Source organism: Capra hircus, chromosome 3 (genome assembly GCF_001704415.2).
Source record: "Capra hircus breed San Clemente chromosome 3, ASM170441v1, whole genome shotgun sequence".
Taxonomy (NCBI): domain Eukaryota; kingdom Metazoa; phylum Chordata; class Mammalia; order Artiodactyla; family Bovidae; genus Capra; species Capra hircus.
The window spans coordinates 24,708,658-24,727,660 of NC_030810.1; the positions used below are offsets into that span (position 1 = coordinate 24,708,658).

At 39.7% G+C, this 19,003-nt stretch overlaps 1 protein-coding gene across 4 annotated transcripts in view; it reads left to right on the forward strand.

The window, feature by feature from the left end:
* The window catches only part of ELAVL4 (ELAV like RNA binding protein 4), an 89,789-nt gene that overhangs the window by 23,843 nt on the left and 46,943 nt on the right, over positions 1-19,003 (forward strand). For all 4 annotated transcript variants that reach the window (XM_005678444.3, XM_005678446.3, XM_005678445.3 and 1 more), the window contains exon 2: positions 13,961-14,201. In XM_005678444.3, coding sequence (XP_005678501.1) covers positions 13,961-14,201 — 241 coding nt within the window. The remainder of the gene's footprint in view (positions 1-13,960; positions 14,202-19,003) is intronic.

The window sequence follows — 19,003 nt, forward strand, 5'->3', positions numbered from 1 at the left end:
GTAGTAACGTTTTTAAGTGTTCTTTTCTATTTCAGAAATTAAATTCCAAGGACAAATCTTTCCAGCTCTCAACTTTGCCACCTGCAGCACATTTTAATGGGCACATATTTTCAGTATGTTATGTTTTAGACAATAGAAATGAGCATATACTAAGTGATTACTATGTGCCAAGCTCTGAGCCAAATGCCTTAAATTTGTTATTTTTCAATCTTCACAGTAACCCTGCAAGGCAGACAGAAAATTGTTCACATTTTTATTATGAGTAAATTTAAATTACACCTCAGAGAGTCATAAGTAGCTAAGACAAGGTCAAGACTGGAGTTCATTTTCAAACCCAGATCACATCAACTCTAAACCTCATGTTCTTTCCATTACACCATATAGAATTTTGAATTAAGATCTTTCCAGTAATACCAATTTATTTGGCAGTATTTATTGACTAATAGCAGATACATAGCATAGAATTGTTTTAATCAGATTAGATTATTGACTTTCCCTGAGACTACTGGATTGCCTTTTATGCTGATAGGAATTCTTTGCCCAGACTTGGAGGTTTAGGAAAGGGCACAGAATTTGGTTTGAGACTTGAGTTCAGATTGTGTTCTGGCTGATTGACAGCAGGCACTGCCTGAAGCCTCATTTCTCCACCATATGTCAAGTGACTTCACTTTAAGCCGCAGGCCTCATCTGTAAGTGATAGGAGTGACAATTACCTGCTTTGCAAAGTTGTGGGAAAATTAAGTGAAGTAATATACGTGGAGATACATATCACCATTTTTGTGTGCTGTTGGGAGTATTCGAAAGACTTCATGGTAGTTGCTTGCCTAGACATCTCCCTGTATAAACCAAAGTACTTTTTAATCAGCCTTATCACCGGATCTCCTTTGAGTTTGAGCCTTTGCCACATTCCAGGCAGGGACCGTGTTAGGCACTTAGTATGTGCTTCTCCATTACCACATTTATGACATTATACAGTAATTATTTACTTATTTATTTACTTTCTTGCAGGCAGGAACCTCTTTTATTTCCTTCATATCCCTGGCATTTAACGGAATGGCTTCTGGCTCATTGAAGGAACTCATTAATGTTAAGGAAGTTAGCTTGGCTTTTTGTTCCTTTATACTGCTTTTCTTCTTTTAAAAGCTAACTTCAGTTGTGGGAAGGGGCTATTCATATGAACTGGTATATTATCATTATTAAATTGTGACCTATAACTTGCTTTAAAATATGCCTGTAACTAAAGAAGTGCATGCTTTCCCGGTGGCTCAAACAAGAAAGGAATCGGTTTGCAATGCAGGGAACCTGGGTTCAATTCCTGGGTCAGGAAGATCACCTGGAAAAGGGAATGGCAACCCACTGCAGTATATTCTTGCCTCGGAAATCCCAAGGACAGAGGAGCCTGGCAGGCTATGGTCCATGGGGTCTCAAAGAGTCAGACACAACTGAGTGACCAACATACACTATAACTGGCTTTAAAATATGCCTGTAACCAAAGAAGTTTAGGTTGCACTGATTTGGCAACAGCTGATTCTGAATATTTGGTAGTCTTTCACTCTTTTAAAAGGTAAATTTCTGGGATGAAAAGAATATGTCAAGAGTCGAAAGACCTTGCAAACAAATTTATTTTGTGATTTCAGAGGAGACTGGTTACCCTACTCAAAGAAGTTAACTCTTCAATAACCTAAGTGTATTGTAATTTGGATGTGTCATCTCCAAATTATTCTTAGGGATGTATTAAAGTAGCCCTGAAAGGACCTTACCTGAGAATTATTTATTACACACTTTGAGTTTTAAAAAGATGCACGTATATATGCATATATAATAATTTTGGAACTTTATCATGTGTTTTTAAAAGGCTGATTATTTCTCAATTTTTAAAATACCAGTTTGACTCTTGCCCAATTGCTATGAATTAGATTTAAAAGGCATGTTTTGATAAAGACAAAAGATTGTGAAGACAGAAATAGTAACATATTTATCCTCTGTTCTAATCCAAAATTCTCACTGTTATGAAGCAAATCCTAATGCATATAGTAGGAGAGTTTGAAAAATAGCACAATGAGATTGAGATGAAGGAAAATGAAGAGAATTTTAAAAATAAGATAAACTCATGGGTAAGGTTTGCGCTTAAGAAAAATTAGCTGCAGTGAGATCCTGTGTTCTTTCTTTACACAGAGAGGGCCACAGATCTGGCACTCATTTTCCTAGCAGTATTACAAAGAGGGAACCCAGTGAATTACACAATGTAGCACCCATAAAATAAAAGGAAACCCATCACATAGATAATAGGGAATATTAATTGTTATTGTCATAATAATGTATTTGCCTCAAAGCAGGTAGAAGTATTCTGATATTTGGTATTTGTGATTTTTTTTTTTTTTTTTTTTTTTTTTTTTGCCTCTCCACTTTGCCTCTTGTTCATGAGATTTTTATAAATATGTATTAGGAGGATCTCCGTAAGCAGGAAAGAGAGAGCGAGAAGCTTAAAAAGCATAGCGTGGAATGCTGCTTGACAGTGTCATACATTCACAAGATGTCCTTGAAGATGGAGCACAGAACAGAGATCAGGGAAATTTTGGCAGCTGCAGTTGGGAAAATAAATGGCTGTTGTATGATTGGGCAGATCCTGAAAGCAGGCTCCTGCTCAAACCATGTAATTAAGAAAAGTGGGAGCTTTTGTCCAAGTGCAGAATGTTCATAATATCAGAGTTTGTCAGCAGGAGCTTTTAGAACGTATCAGTACTTTTCACTCCCTGATCCAATAAATGGTTTTCTTATAAATCATCCACTCTCCTTGCTATCCTCATGAAGGTTGCCACCAGGCGATAAGGCAGACTTCAGAGTGTAAACTTGCTAATACGCAGTGATATAGGTGAAGGGGAGACCAAATCAGAGACTGTCTCAAGAAATGCGATTTTTGTTCATTTGGGCTCCTACGTAGAAACAAGCAGAGTGTGGCCAAGGAGAAATCCTGCAGGATGGCTCTGGAAAGGAGATGGCATCCTTGTTAATACTGGGTCTGAACTGGGTTGAAGTATTTGATGCTTCTTTTCTTTTTAAAATACAACTTTCTTTCAGATTATAAAGGTGCTATTGTAAAACAAAAAACTTGAAGAATAGAAATGGTGACAAATATAACAATCACCTATAATCCTATTTATTATTAGCGTTTTCATTTTTTCCCTCCTACTCTGTACATGTTTCTGTGATTGACATAATCCATTTTTAATTCTACCTTTTCTCTACATTGATTACAAACATTTTCTCATATTATAAAAATGCGTTATAAACATGATTTTAACATTTGTAGAATGCTGTATCACAAAATTATACGATAACTTTCACCCCCTCTGTTGGGCCCTCAGCTTGTTTCTGTTTTTCACACTTCTAGGCACACTGTTCTTAAGATACCTTACTGTGCATACTTTTGGTCTACAGAATTTTAGATTCTCTTCTGAGCTTCAGAATGGATCAACAGGTCTAAGAATATGAACATAAGGTTTAGAAAGGTTGTGCCAATTTGTATTTCCACCTATAATGAATGAGAGACTGTTTCACGGCACTTTAAAGCAACACTTGCAAACCTTGAATTTCTGTGTATGTTCTCAGTTAAGCATTTTGTCCAGAGATAATTCAGATCCACACTTCTCCCTGCCCAGGTCTGCGTTATCACCAGCCATGGTTTGCTAGAGCCTAAGTTTACTTGCTCCCCCTTGCTTTCCCAGAGGGTGTCCCTTTTTTCTAATGTTTCTTTCTTATACAAAAACAAACAAAAACACCTGAAAGGAAGTCAGTGAAGAAGGAAATTAAAAACAAAATTTCAAGTGTGATAAAGGAGTTTTTAAAACTACCGTATCAGATTGATGTTCAAAATCTTTTCACTGATGAACAGATAGATGTACTATGAGGCTGTGTGCCTTGTCCATGGGTCTAATTTATATATTGGTCACTTATATTACATGCACTGAGGTGCTGAGATCCGGTTTGTTTCTCTCAGTGTCTTTGGCTTCGTAATGTCCCCAGATAATCACTCTCCTTTGAATTGGAAGAGCCGTTGGCATTATACAATTTCTCTCAACAAAGCAAATGTTGCTCTGTGCAGATTTTTCTAGATACTAATTCCTTCCACTTCCCTCTGCTCTCTTCCTCATCTCTATCCCAACTGTGTTAAGAAAACAAGTACCTGTTTTCAAAATAAAAAATATTTTTATGTGGATTTCTGAAAAATTTAATCTGAGCGTGCACAGAACAAATGGAGAGAAGTGACCCTATGCTTTAGGTCATAATATAGACACCAAATAACCCATGACTTTTTACAGCTGAATCTTCGTGAGTTTGCTCACACTCTGAGCCACTAGCCAGGCTTTTTATAAATACACACTATTTAATATGTTTACATAAATTGTGCCACTGGCTATTCTTTATGCATTTAATCAGAAGTCTGACTTAGTCTGCGGACAGTTTTACAAGTGACTTATTAGTGTTCTTTGTATGGAAGACGAAGATAACATAGATACCATCACAACTGGCTCCCATCCCAACAGGAATCCGTAGCCTATTATTAGGCATTTTGGTTATTTTGTCTACATTGAATATTCAGAGTTTGAGGTCTTAGGGAGTAGAATGGGAAGGAAATTGTTTTCCAATTGATTTTTTTTATTAAAGGTGATATTTTTTCAGGAAGCCTGAGTGCTTGCCAGTGAAATTACATTTATATTAATATGAAGACATTTCTTTTTCAAATATGTCTTTAACAAAGAGAGCTTATTGAAAGTTTGGGACTGTATTTATTTACAGGCCATTTTGGAAAAGAAGACTGAATGGACGGTGGGGTGGGTGCGGTTTGAAGATTTCCTTGTCTTTACAGTGAACTAGGTGATTAAGCCATCCCTCTGCTCTGGAGAGTTTTCTGTAAAAGTCTGTTAAAACCAAGTACTCAGGGGTTTTAGCAGCACTGCCCCAGGATGGGCACACTAGGAGATCATTTTAGGCCAAAACTGAAGCCCTAAAGGGACACTGTAAGATATTAAGGAGGCCAGTATTTATTTAGGAGGAGAAATGTATGTGATGTGTCTGGGGAAGAAGATTAAAAACTCAGATTTCTGTGAATTTGAAAATAATGCCTAAGAGAAATTAAATTTTGATTATGCTTTTCATTTAAATGCTGGCCCTGCTATTTTAAGTATTAATGCCTCTTATTCTCTCCAGTGGCTGCTGATTTAAAAAAAAAAACACAACCCTGACTACCACCGCTGAGAATACTTTTGGCATGCCCTGTGCTCACCTCCAGTGAAGAAGATGCTGTTTCAGAGGAATAATGCCTCAAGCTTACCTCATTGTTCCAAATAGTCATTTGTTCAGGGCGTAAGCATTCAGACCTGAAACAGGATTGTCGGTTCAGTATCAGAGTGGCATATGACTTGTCTGTGTATAATTTCATTCACGTGATTTTGGTGAGGGGGTGGGGGTGGGAGTCATCAGAGACAGTCTGGAGGGAATTGCTGAAAGAAAGGGGTGTATACCTTGATTTTAATTATTTGTTTATCTCCCCTCCTTTCTCATTCTCTCAACTTGAACCCTGTAAGAACAGGGATCAAATTATTTTTGTTTCCCCAATTCCTCGAACGGTACCTTAGTCTATAAAGCATTCAATAAACTTGTCTTCAATTGAATACACTTGTTTTAAAGATATGCTGAGAATTTATTACCACATAACTTCCTAGAGTAAATAGGTCTTTCAGGTTATTTGTGCATCTGCCCAAAGGTATTATTAAACTGTCAGCATGTTTTCCCCAGTTGGAATTAAATTTTTTTTCTAGAGTTTTCTAGTTACCTTCTAGCAGAATCTACAAAAACTTGGTACAAGTGGTCTGGGGGGACATGCAGGCAGTCTTCAGCCAGATCCTCCTGCCTAGCAGTCTCTGTGAGTCATCACCTATAATTTGTGAGTCATTACATTAGTGGTGGGGGTATAGTCCTAAGTTCCCTTTTCCTAGAGTGATCAGATCATAGATCTCAGCCCCTCCTCTTGGGCCCCAGTAATAGCTTATGGCTCCTTCCCAGTTGAATCATAACCAGGAAAGCATTGCATTTAGAAAAAAGTTGATCTGAAGGGACCTGAGCAAATTAAAACCTCTTGAAAAGGAGAAGAGAGTATAGAGTTTATGAGCTGATGGACAAAACTTTAAAGAAATATGAAATTGGAGGGGGGGTGTTGTAAGGACATTTTTAGTATCTTTCAAGGAGCAAGAAGCAAAGTGAAGAATTATTCCTAAAAATAATATGTCTTCAGGAACACAGAGCCTGCTGTGTAATTTTCTAACTTTGGGGATTTGTTTTTCAGGCTTTTGAAAAGGGGGTGAGAGGCAGTAGTCTGGGCTGCTCCACCAGAGTCTCACATACTGCATGTTGGAATTTTATAAGGGTTAAGTGGGAAATGCCTACAAAGAGAATTAGGACTTTTATTTTTGTTCTCATGAATAATTTAAATCTATTTCTTTAATGGCTTGATTCAGTGACTGCCCTTGGTAAACATTATTCTTCATGCTCTTGGGAGTGCTTGTTCTATTACATAAGGCTTAGCTTTTATACATAAATTTTCAAAAGTCCTTCCAACATGGTAAAAGAAAACACCTTAAATACTCATTAAAATATTTAATAAAATGCATAGGTGTATTGCAGATGTACACACCTGAGACATCTTTTCAATCAGCACAGTCCTTTAGTATCTTTCTAGTTTCCGGGGATGCTGACATTTTGAGGGCACTGAGAGTAGAAGGGAGAGTATTTGAAAAAGAAACATATATCTGTGACCTGCTTAGGTTCTTTTCTCTTGATCCTTTTGCCTGCTTTTGGAGTATCAAGGCCACCCCTCCCCTAGAAAATCAGAAGTTGAGGATAGCTGAGTGTGGCGTGATAGTTCAAGGGCCCTGCACTGAGCTCTCGGATGATAAATGTCAGCAGTGAGTTCTACAGGCGCAGGTTCCTGTAATATAAAGTTGTAATCTTTTATTTTGCCTCATGACGTAAATACTGATGGTGTAAACTAGGTTAAGATACATAAATGCAAGACCGTACAGTTTATTGTCAGACTGCCACTTCTATGGAAAATACTGGAGCAAAGCTATGACATGGTGTGGCTGACAGAACTGGTGAGGGGGCTATGGTGGGACCCCTGATTTGCCTCTCTGGGGCCTGAAATAGTGATGTCCTAAGTTGTAAGGTGAGAGACCAGCCCTATAATTCTATCCTGACTTCCCCACCCCTGAGCTTGAGTACAGGAAAGCCTTGTGAAGAGTAGGGGATAGAGGGAGCTGTAAGGGATTCATGAGCTGATGGAAGAAACGTTAAAGGAGGCTTTAGGTCCTTTTTAGGATTTCAGAATGGCTCTTGCTTAATTAACTTAAAGGACTTTTTGGCCATAGGACATGCTTATTCTCCCCTCTGAAATGTGGACCCTTTGGCAATAAATATTTGTTTATTTATTGAATGAATTCTGAGGGCAAGAAATTACATGAAAAGAGTGATATGGGAAAGAAGGGAAGTTTCTGCCCTTTAATTATATTACTACTGGACTTCCCTTGTGGCTCAGACGGTAAAGCGTCTGTCTACAATGCGGGAGACCTGGGTTTGTACCCTAGGTTGGGAAGATCCCCTGGAGAAGGAAATGGCAATCCACTCCAGTACTATTGCCTGGAAAATCCCATGGACAGAGAAGCCTGGTAGGCTACAGTCTATGGGGTCGCAAGGAGTCGGACACGACTGAGCGACTTCACTCACTCACTCAGAGCTGATTGGGAGATTTCAGTCTGAGAACAAGGATTGATTTTAGTGTACCCAAAGTGTTATGTGTTATATATATACATATATATATATATAATTTCTGAGGAGGAAGGGCAAAGGTATTCAGCATGTTCTCTACAGGGTCCATGTCCGCCAAAGCTTTAGCAGTCCTGTCAGAATGAATGCCTCTTAAAATCTGCATTTAAAATAATATCTAAATGTATGTCTGGCATATGATAGGAACTCAATAATTATTCTGTCTTCTTGCTATACAGAAGATGGAGATGACACTACTAAAATTATTGGGTTATACTTCACAGGGTTGTTAGAAGGATTTAGGAACTATTGGACTTGCAAGGACTTTCATTCATTCAGTCGTTCTTAATGCAGAACCTACCCATTCTTAGGCCCTGTCCTACGTGCAGGAGGTACTATTATAAGTAAAACAGATGTGGTCTCTCTACTGTGGAATTCGGAGTTGAGGTTGCCATTCTTTGTGAACTGCGAAGTACTCTACTCAGAAGAGTAAGGAAATAGACATATCTCCACACCTATATTCAGGCACATTTCTGTGATATAACCATCTTCACACTCCCCCCAAAGATAAAGTAGAAGTAAGCTCTCATCCAAATGGCCATGTCTGCATTGTCACAAGAATACGCAATGAGATATAGGCCTGGACTTAAGTGCCATCTCTGCCTCTAACTAGCACTGTGACCTTGTGCAAGTCACTTCCACTTTCTCATCCTCAGATTCCTTGTTAAGATTACAGGGTTGGGCTCAGTGGCCCCTGATGTTCTCTAACATGCATCTACCCTGTGAGCTCAGTGAGGGCCAGCTCCCAGTCTTTGTGTATCCCCTGGACCTTGCAAAGTCCCTGGCACTCCAGAGCTCCATCCTCGTTCATCTAACATTTCCAGATCTAGCTATCATGGAAATAAACCCTTTCTTAATGAATATAACCTGGCCTGTCCAGGAAGCAGTCTAACATATACTTTAGGTGAACAATAACAAAAGATGTTATTGAATGGTTACTTAGGACAGTTGGGAAGGACCCTGGATTGAGGCAACAGAGATACCACAAAGGGCTGAGAGGATTGGCTTTTTTTTTTTTTTTTTCTCAGTATCATCCTGAGAAAGAAAGAAGCCTGACCCAACCTCTGCTTCTTCTCCCTCCTGCCTCCTCAGAGATAAACGACCCTGCAGCTGCATGCCTGAGGCCTTCCCTCTTGCTTTTGTTGTATATTTTGCAGGAGAAAAAAAAAAAAGAGGGTGGGAGGGGTGAGGTTAATGCGTTGAGTGTGAGTAATTAGTCATTCAAACCATCGACATTGACAGTGACAGGATTTGAGTGCCTGCGTTATTGTGCACTGCTTTCATAGTTTATCCCTGAAATTTTCTGCCTGTATAATGTTTCTTAAAATACATCATGGGAACATAAAAGATTTAATGCAGTGCTTTGTGTAACCATTAGAGTTTGAAGTCAACTGAACCTCCTCAAGGCTCTCTTCTGGATGCTGACTGTAATTCTGTTCTTAATTGCCTTTCAGAAGAGAGAAGGAAGGCAAGTCAGGGGGTTGGAACCTGGTCAGCTACGAAGTTGGCTGTGAGACCCACACAGAATCCTTCATTAAAGTACATATGCACACTTAAGTAACTGATATATTTACTTGCAGTGAAAATTGTGCTGTTAGAATATCAAAGGTGTTACCCTGGGGAAGCAAGCGTTCTGATTTCACCAAGCCAGCTTCTGAATTTATTGGAGGATAGCTTCCCACAAACACACATGTTTACCTCTGGTCTTTTCCCCAAGCTGAGATTGCAGGTGTCCTCTCTGTAAGGTCTAGCATGTGACCTTAAAATGCCGTAATTTCATACTCCATATATTTACATCCTGGCAGCTTCTCTTATTTTCCAAGTAACGCTCTTGGTTCTCTTGTGTGTCAGATTTCAGTCTGACATTTTACATTTCTGATTCTTTTTTTAAGCCTGTCTTGCATCCTGGGATGCGTCATTAAGACCAGCAAGGGGTCTTATTACACAATGTATATTAACACATTTGCAAATGTTTCTCAGCTTTAAAACTGTACGCTTTTATTGAGAAAACTCTGTGTATGTGCATATGTACATTTCTTCTGAGCCCACAAAAGGATAACTGTGCAGTGTGTGTGCAGAGTAAAGAGAGCTCCATCTCCACGAAACGGGAATGACTTGACCTGATTTATAGGTTTGTTCGATGAAAGGAGCTCAGTACTGAACATTGTATTTCATGGTTCCTTTTCAGAGGTTTGGACCCCAGTTAGGGTAGGATTGTCTGATGCACAGATGGGGCTCAGCTCCAGGAGTCAACATGAGTTAGGAAATCCACACAAGATGTAAGGAGATCCAGAAGGCTTATTGGGGAACTGAAATTTCTTTGCTTGCAGACTTGATACTTCCTAGGCCTTTCTGAGGCAGGGAGACCTGTGAAATATTCACAGGGACAAGTACTGACGTTCACCACATGTGTCTGTGAGTCAAGCATCCAGTGAATTAAAAATGAACACAGCTTTCAGGTGACCTTTTATAGTCTTGGTCCCACAGAATCTCAACATGCTTGGGTATGACTTACATTTGTCCTGCTCCATCACTGATATTCTAAATGCTGCCTCACTGCAGGATATTTCTCAGGTGTTTGTGTAGGAACCATAAGAAGGGTAACCTAAGAAAGTGGTGCAGGGAAGGCGTTCTGTAGATTGTGGGACTGATTTTTTTGCCACTAAATCAAAATGTAGCTGTTGGGCAATTCTGTGGTTCTGCCGGCCAAGCCTCCTGAACTGGATAAATTCTGTTTTTCAAGTCCTTATTGAGTTGGTGGTGCTCCTTAGGTTTGTTGCCCGGACACCTGACTCAGTGAAGCAGTGAGACGACACACCAAAGGGAGGCACTGCACAGACCCAGGAGGCCGATGGCTTGGCAAAGCAGAAACCTACCTCCCAGCCAGGAGCTGTGATGATGTTCTAAAACATTATCCCCATTAGCATGATCCCTCCGCTGGGCACAACGCCCTGATTCTTTCCTGGACCCTTGCCTCAAGGGCAGAGCATCTGCATAGGAGTTACTGGGTGCATTTTTTTTTTTAATCAGTGCTGAGGGGAGCTTGATTTAAGATTCCTCTACAGAGCCCTTCACTTTCTCCTTGTTCTCTGGACCAGCCTAAAGCAATCCTACAGTTGTCCTGAAAGTTTTGATGTGATAAGTGAAGCCACTTAGTTACCTACGTGATGGCAAAGAATCTTAGACGCTTCCCACCTTCCTCCATCTGCTTTGTTTCCCTGATTCCTCTTGAGACTTCTTTTCTTTCTTTTGGTTTCAGTTCCCAGTTGTGACTATCAGAAGGAGAGGCAATTCGAGCAAAGCTTATCCATGTAGGGCATAATGAGGAGTAATAGTTACGATGTTTCTAGCCACTTTATGTTCTAGGCATCTTACATATATAAATAACCCTGCATGGTGGTGTTATTCTGGTTTATAAAGAGAAAACAGGCCCAAGAGCCCAACTGCCTGAGATCACGGAGCTAATAAGTAGTAGAACTAGAGTTTTAAGTCAGATAAACCTCTAAAACTTATTCCCTTTTTACTATACCACTATGTTTCAGATGAGCAAATAAGCAAAAAGCAAAACAAAACAAAAAGAGCAACAACAACAACAAAAAGAAACAGCCTCTGAACATTGATGAGGACGAACAGCAACTAGAACTTTCATATTCTGCTAGTGGGAGAGTCAGTTGGTACATCTATTTAGAAAAACTATAGACAGTACCTACTAAAGCAGAAATACCGCTGAACCCCAAAACAGACTCCATAGAATATTCCCAACAGAAATGTGTATGTACACCATAGGATGTGTATGTAATGATCATAGCAGCATTATCTATAATAGTTAAAAAAAAAAAACTAAAAATAACCCAGTGTTCTTCAAAGTAAAAGAGATACATAAAATATAATATTTTAATACAATGCAATTTTCTCCAATAGTGGAGAAGAACAGCCTACCTCTACATTTCAAGACATGAAAGATACTCAGATATAAAGTGCGAAAAGACATAAAGAGTACATTTTGTGTGATTCCATGTATATAAAATTCAAAAAAAGATAAGTCTGTGAATTAGAAATCAGAGTAGTGGTTACCTTGGCGGGTGGTATGAATGATGAGAATGGGGACACAAGAAAGTCTTCGGGAATGCTGGTCATTTTCTATATCATGATCTGAAAGGTGGTTACTTGAGTGTGAGCTGTGTTCATTTTGTAAACATTCCTTGAGTTGTACCCTTGAGACTTGTACACTTCACTACATGTATATTACATAAACAGGCTTATCTCCCCAAATTTCTCAGAGCAGCCAAATAATAGTAATAATAATGGAAGCTACTAGTAATCAGATATCCGCTAAGCTTGGGTTTCCTTGTCTATAATACACAGAGGATGTTAGAATATGCCTCACTCCTTTCTTGTGGGGAGTCAGTGAGAGAAGTCACATCAGGTAACTTGCAGAGCCACCAAGAATACTGGAGTGGGTAGCCTATCCCTTCTCCAGGGCATCTTCCCAACCCAGGAATCAAACCAGGGTCTCCTGCATTGCAGGTGGATTCCTTACCAGCTGAGCTACCAGGGGAAGCCCTAGAATAACTTTAATGGATATCAGTGATTGTGGTTATGTTCCCACCACTATTCAGGCACTTTACATATATTCTGTCACCAGATCCTTTTAACACCTTGCAAGGCAGGCAGCATTGTTCTTCTCCTCTTTCAAATGAGAAACCCTAAGGTTCTCAGAGTTCAAGTCCCTAACCCAAAGTTGCACAACTAGGGAATGACAGAGCATGATCCCATTTCCAAGGAGCTGATGTTCAATTTCACAGAAGATAGAAAGAACCCCATAAAGGATGAGTAAGGGGTAGAGCTCAGACAGAATGGAAAAGTGGGACTGATGGACTGCATTTGGGCCAGGAAAACTGGGTACAGGCCTAGACTCTGCCCCACTTTCCTGTGATGACAAAGAAATTTCTGGATGTCTCTGGAATTCATCTCCAACAGGAGAGTTTTGAACTGAATTGTATTGCCTGAAGTGCCTTCTTTCTGGCTGTGCAGTTTTCTGACTCTCAGTGCTTGTCATACCATACAAGGCATCTTCATGAACCAGCTCCATGAGCTTAAACCCACTTTTCATGTAAAACCTAATTCTAACAACATCTTCTTGGGACTTTCCCCGAGTACCCCTATCCTTTAAGCAGGTTTGATTGCTCCTCCATTACATGGCCACTGTCCTATTGCAGCCCTTTGCCTTCTATGTCCTCTGTGGACTGTAAGCTCCTTGTGGATAGAGACTGAGGCTTGTCTCTTTATTCCCATGCATACTGCCTCAAACAGTTAACACATTCGTGGAAATAGTCCTTTAATTAACTATTTAAATACATAGAAGTCTTTTTTTGAGTAATGTGTGAGAGGACCATCTGGGGCTGTACTAGACTTGAAGTAGAGACCTAGAGAGAACTTTCCTTCATGTTTTTTATTTTATTTGAAGTCCAGGAGAAATAATAACAGAGTAGCTGGGGAGAAACATCATTAGATAACTTTGTAGCTCCCCAGCGTGCTTTTATGAAATCTAAAGTTTGATCATTATTAAGCATCAGTGAAAATCTAAACCCTTCCCATATGGAACAGCCCCACTTAATTTAATGTCATTTTACTTTATGAGATAGTTAATAAACAGGTACTGTATTTGATCTTGTGAGCATAGCCCTCTATGTTTAGCTTTTTCAGCTTTAATGGAACTGTAATTTTAATCATGATTATTACTTTACATTTTAATTATAATTTGGTGTGGCTTAAGTATACATTTCTGAGAGTGATTGTGTAATGAAAACAGGAATTAGCTTTTCATTAACAAAATAATGGGAGAGTTCCCACTGCATTCTAGTCTGTGTTCAAAATCTATGGGCTGGCCTAAAAATAGCAAGGGGAGTTTAACATTTTGGTTAAAAACATGTTTCTAAATTGGCTGTGTTCACAACCCCATCTCTTTTGCTCCATCCTGCTTTATCTTGTTCCCTTTCTTTACAAAAAATCAAATCAAATCTTGAAAGAGACTTTGTATCTTTGAGATATCAAAAGGCTTAATATTTTTATTTTTATTTAGATAATTAGCACCATGGAGCCTCAGGTGTCAAATGGCCCGACATCCAATACAAGCAATGGACCCTCCAGCAACAATAGAAACTGTCCTTCTCCCATGCAGACAGGGGCAGCCACAGATGACAGCAAAACCAACCTCATAGTCAACTATTTACCCCAGAATATGACCCAGGAGGAATTCAGGAGTCTCTTTGGGAGCATTGGTGAAATAGAATCCTGCAAACTCGTGAGAGACAAAATTACAGGTACGCTCTTCTTCACTATTCTAGGCTTGGGATTCACAGCTACCTTGTTCCTTTGGACATGCAGACCCTGGCAGGAGTGCGTGTGTGTGGTGGTGGCTTTGAGTGTTTGCAGCTTGTGCCCTGCATTCAAGGATAGCACGGGTACAGTCACAAATGCTTATGTGTGTGAACACTACATGAAACTGCATTGCAGATTGGTAGGACCAGGAAGCAGATAAAGATTTTGGAGCTTCCTCAGCTTGACTTCATGTGAAATAATCCTTTGATTGTATCCTCTTTTATTCTTAATCAGCCACCCCGACGCTTTGTTCTTTAGTTCTCTGTTCTGCCCTCTGCCCCCAAACCCCGTTCTCGTTTTTGTCTGTTTATTCCTTTCCTCTCAAACATTTGGTTTGTGTGTGTCCAGTGCTCTTCCATGTATCTGAGACAGTGTTTTAGAGGGGGCTATTGTCATCACAACTGCTCATTGTCCCTGGGAGTAATAGGCCTTAAGGAGAGCAGATTATTCTGGAATAAATCTACTCTGTCATGGGAGGGGGATGCTACATGAAGGAATTTTATTTTACTTGTTTGTTCTAAAGATACTCTTTGAGAATTCAGAGACTTTTTACTGGAAAGTAAAACAATACCCTGTCCTTCAATAGTTGAAAACTTTAGGTTGTGATTTTTTTCTAATTGACAGTTATTCATTGAGGACCTAGTGTCTGCCAGATACTGACGCTATAATCCTTTGGGGCTGGGGCTGGGGGTCATTTCCCTGTAATCTTTCTGGAAGTGAGAATGTTTTCTTAGAAAAATATTGGACTACATCGTGATGGCAGTGAAGCTGCTATGCTTTGATGCTCCCCTCCTAAAATCATTCACACTCAGCTTTGAGTATTTATCATTTTTGAATGTTGATTTTTATTTCCCTCTCTCTGGACAGTTTAACTGAAGAGCAGCTGGCCTATATAGGAAAAAGGAAACTTTAAAATACAGAAATACGTTATCTTGATTTTTAAATCAGAGAATACAGTGTATTTGTGTGCATGGAGCTATATTCTCCAATTCTTCTGATTTGCTTGTCAATTTGTCCCCTATATATATTATTTTGAAAAATCATAAAACTCAAATAATTCTCAACATATAGAAATCACATAACTCACCAAACATAATTTCCTCTTCTGTAAAGTTGGAAAATAGTACTTATCTCAAAGGACTTTTTGTGAGAATTAAATGGGAGACTGGATATATACTGCCTAGCACAATGCCTCTTGCATAGTAGTTTCTCAGTAACGGGGGAGGGTGTTATTATTATAAGTACAGTTAGTGTGTTTCAAGAAGAGTGACTAGAACAGAGAAATTTTATCAGGGTCTCCAAATAGGGCCACGGCTTTGGTGTTCTTATCCCAGAGCCCTGGATCATCCATCCTTTGACAGAACTGCCTATGCTGTCAGAAAGCCAATGTTTAGATTCCTGAATAATCTTTATATAATAGGATGATAATTCAAACCAAATTAAAACCAGTTAACCATATGATTCTTCCTCCTACTCCTGTATGGAAAATGTATTTCTGGTATAGCCTTACCTTCTAAATAGGGACTCTGCCAGCTATCTTAGTGAATATTATTAAGCACCTTTTCAAAACAGTTCCTTTAGAAGTGTAGTGAGATTTTTCAGAAGTACTGATTCATGGTGTTGTTCTTTGTTTTCTAAAGACACATGTTTAAACAAGCAGATTCCTTTACTGAAAGAATGCTAATTTGGTAGTTCACTGAGTGGATTTGAATAGGAGTGACAGCTTCGAAGACAGCCTTTAATTTGGTATAAAAACCAAAGTTGTCAACTTTGGTTTGTTTAGCACCCTCTCCAGCACAAGCAGAGACATACAGTAGCATCTGAGCTTAAAGAAGAAGCTTATGGGTTGAAGGCAAAAATACAATTCAGGCATAGATTTATAATTATGCATTTTTTTAATTCAGGGGGAAAAAGAATTTTATTTGCAGAGAACTTACGGGAACGAGGCAGGGAAATATAGAGAGACCAGAGATATTTGCCCTCATTTGGTAGCAGTGTTTAATAAAAGTAGAACTTGTGGTTGTAAAGAGTGCTTATTAAATTCTTCATTTACACTACCTAATTAATTCTAGCATTTTAAATTAACAGTGAAACTGGTCCCTGCTGTACCATTCCATAGATGCAGCGTATTTCCTCCATCCACCCGTTGTTCAGGTTTAATTGGCTACGCTAAAAGTCAGAGAAGGAGAGAGAGCTAGACTGTGGGGAGGTGGGGAAGGAGTGGGGATCTCTCTAATGGAAGACCCTCTGAGGCCTGCATTTGGGGTTAAGTGATAACACAGGCTGGGAGGCTGAGGTTTCACACCTGCCAAGTTAAAAGGCTGCTGGTGGTGGTTCAGAAGTCAGGGTAAATGACATCATAGGTATTTTTGTTGCCCTGATTTTTAACATCCCAGTCCCCCCTTTTCCTCCAACACCTCCTACAGATCTCAGTGCATCTCAATCCTGTGAAGTTTACAGGGAGTTCTAAATACCCAGTGGGAGGATTAGGGGGTGGGAAGTGGCAAAAAGATAAGAATTCAAGATTAAGATTTTCCAGCCTAACCACTCCCTAAGAGAATGTAATCGATCTCCTTAGAAGGTTCTGGCTTCTGAAAGTGCAGGAGGGTGGGGAGGGAGGGAGGAAAGAAGGAGAGAAGAGGGAAAGAGAAACTGTTAATGGTGTTGCCAGTAAGCTGGCTTTGCTCCTTGCTGTGGGTTGTCAATGAGTTCTCCATCTGAATTTGGGCATGGATTTAAGTTGCTATTATGTATCAAGTACTTCTAGGCCAGGTACTTACTGGACACTGAACATAACTTATTTTATTTAACATTGAGAACAACCTCCATTTCCTTAGATGAAGACGCAGAAGCTTAGTGAGGTTAAGTAACTTACCGAAGCAGCACCGTTTATTAGCAGGTGGTGGAGCTGGGATTCACCCCCCATTTCCAAAAGCGTGATCTTACATGGAAGCATGTGAGGACACCCCTCCCTGTGTTACCTGAGATACCTGCTAAGCCTCCCCCATAACCCAGTGAAACATCACGTCCCTCTGAGCAGCGGTTGCTCCACTCTGCGAAGTCTACCTAATGCACCATGGCTTAAAACAAGACCCCTGTGTATAACCAGAGGCAAAGATAACACTATTTATTATCCTCTGGGGATATAACTCAGCCTTCAGTGGAGAGTCAAATTTACTGAAAATGCCAGGTTTAAGATTCCCTTACAGTGCTTTTGGACATCTCTGTTACTTATCTTCTCAGAGATATTAGATTTTCTTTTTTCCAACTGGGAAAGGACACTTATCAGGATAATCTAGGTACCGGGGCGAGAAAATGTGTGTTGCAAGTTGCTTTTGTGTGCATCTGTGAACACAAGGAGGCTTTGGAAGCTATGTTCTTTATTCTTCTCCATCTACCTGCACCTCTGCTCCTGGAGAGAAAGGAAGATGGCATGTATCCTGCAAGGACTCATGCCACCGAGGAACTCAGGCAAAGAACACCAAACCCCTGGTAGAAATTCGGTTATTCCTGTGGACTGTGGATAATTGAATGAAGTTCTTTTTTGTTGTTGTTGCCTTTTTGTTTTTCAGGCTTTGAGATTGCATTTCTGAATCCAGGTTCCTGGATGATTAGTATTTTAGGGGAGGAAACATATGGCTGAACCAGGAGAGTTAGGTGGCTCATGGTATGTCTTAAAGCCAGCACAGCTGGAATGCTAAATTGCATCTTTATAATTGTCTCTCTTGTTATCACCCCTCTCGAAAAGGAACAGAGAAAGGAGGGAAGAAAGTAACAAAGAAAATTCCCCACAAATACATCAGTGTACGACAGCAAGAAGTTTTGATCTGCCTATCTAGACTGTGTGATTATTTGCATCATGGTGATAAAAAAAGAGTTATATTTTTACTTGATATCACTCTTCATGTACCCATGCAGCATAGTTTTTAAGTGTAGTTTTCTATCCATTTCAGGCAAACGAGAACTCTGAAGTGGGGGTTTTGAGGATGGGGTGGTCCAAAATGAATAATCTGTTGTAAAACTGAATATATGGAGTGACCAGTATATGAAATAGATTATATGAGCTGTGGGTGGTTGAGAAAAGGTGAAGTCTCCATTAGCTAGAGCTATTGAGGTGGCATTTGAAGAATGGGGGTTAGGATTTCGGTAGACAGAAGAAAAGCAAAAGGAATGGAGCAAAAATTCCAGTCTAAGAACAAAAGTCTTTTTTTTATTCTTCTGTGCTTTGGACAAAGGAAGTAAAGCCAGGTCATGCCTCTCAGAAGCAGTCCTCTCATATTGAAGCAGTGCTGCCAAGCGAAGTTAAGCATATGAAAACATTAAGTCAGGGACTTCCCTCACTGTCCAGTGGTTAAGATTCAGAGCTTCCCATGCAAGGGGTGGCAATTCAGTTCCTGGCCAGGAAACTAAGATCCCACGTGCTGTGCACCGGGACCAAAATACAGAGCGTTATCAGTTAGAGTAGTGCCTGATGGACAAAGACAGCATTTTCTAAACCCCACCTCTAATCCATCTTTTCATTCTTCCTTTATAATAGATGACTTTGGCTTCATTAATATTATCATCTAGTGGAAAGAGCAAAAAAGATGCTTCACTACTGGAGGCATCAGGGTGAATTCTTTGCCACAGCCTTTGTGTGTAGAATCACAGCTCTAATTAAAGGAACCAACTCAGTGTTGATTCAGTGACATTGGGTAGCTTCTGTTCTTTCTTGGATTTGTGAAAGTGCTAATAATTCCCTCTC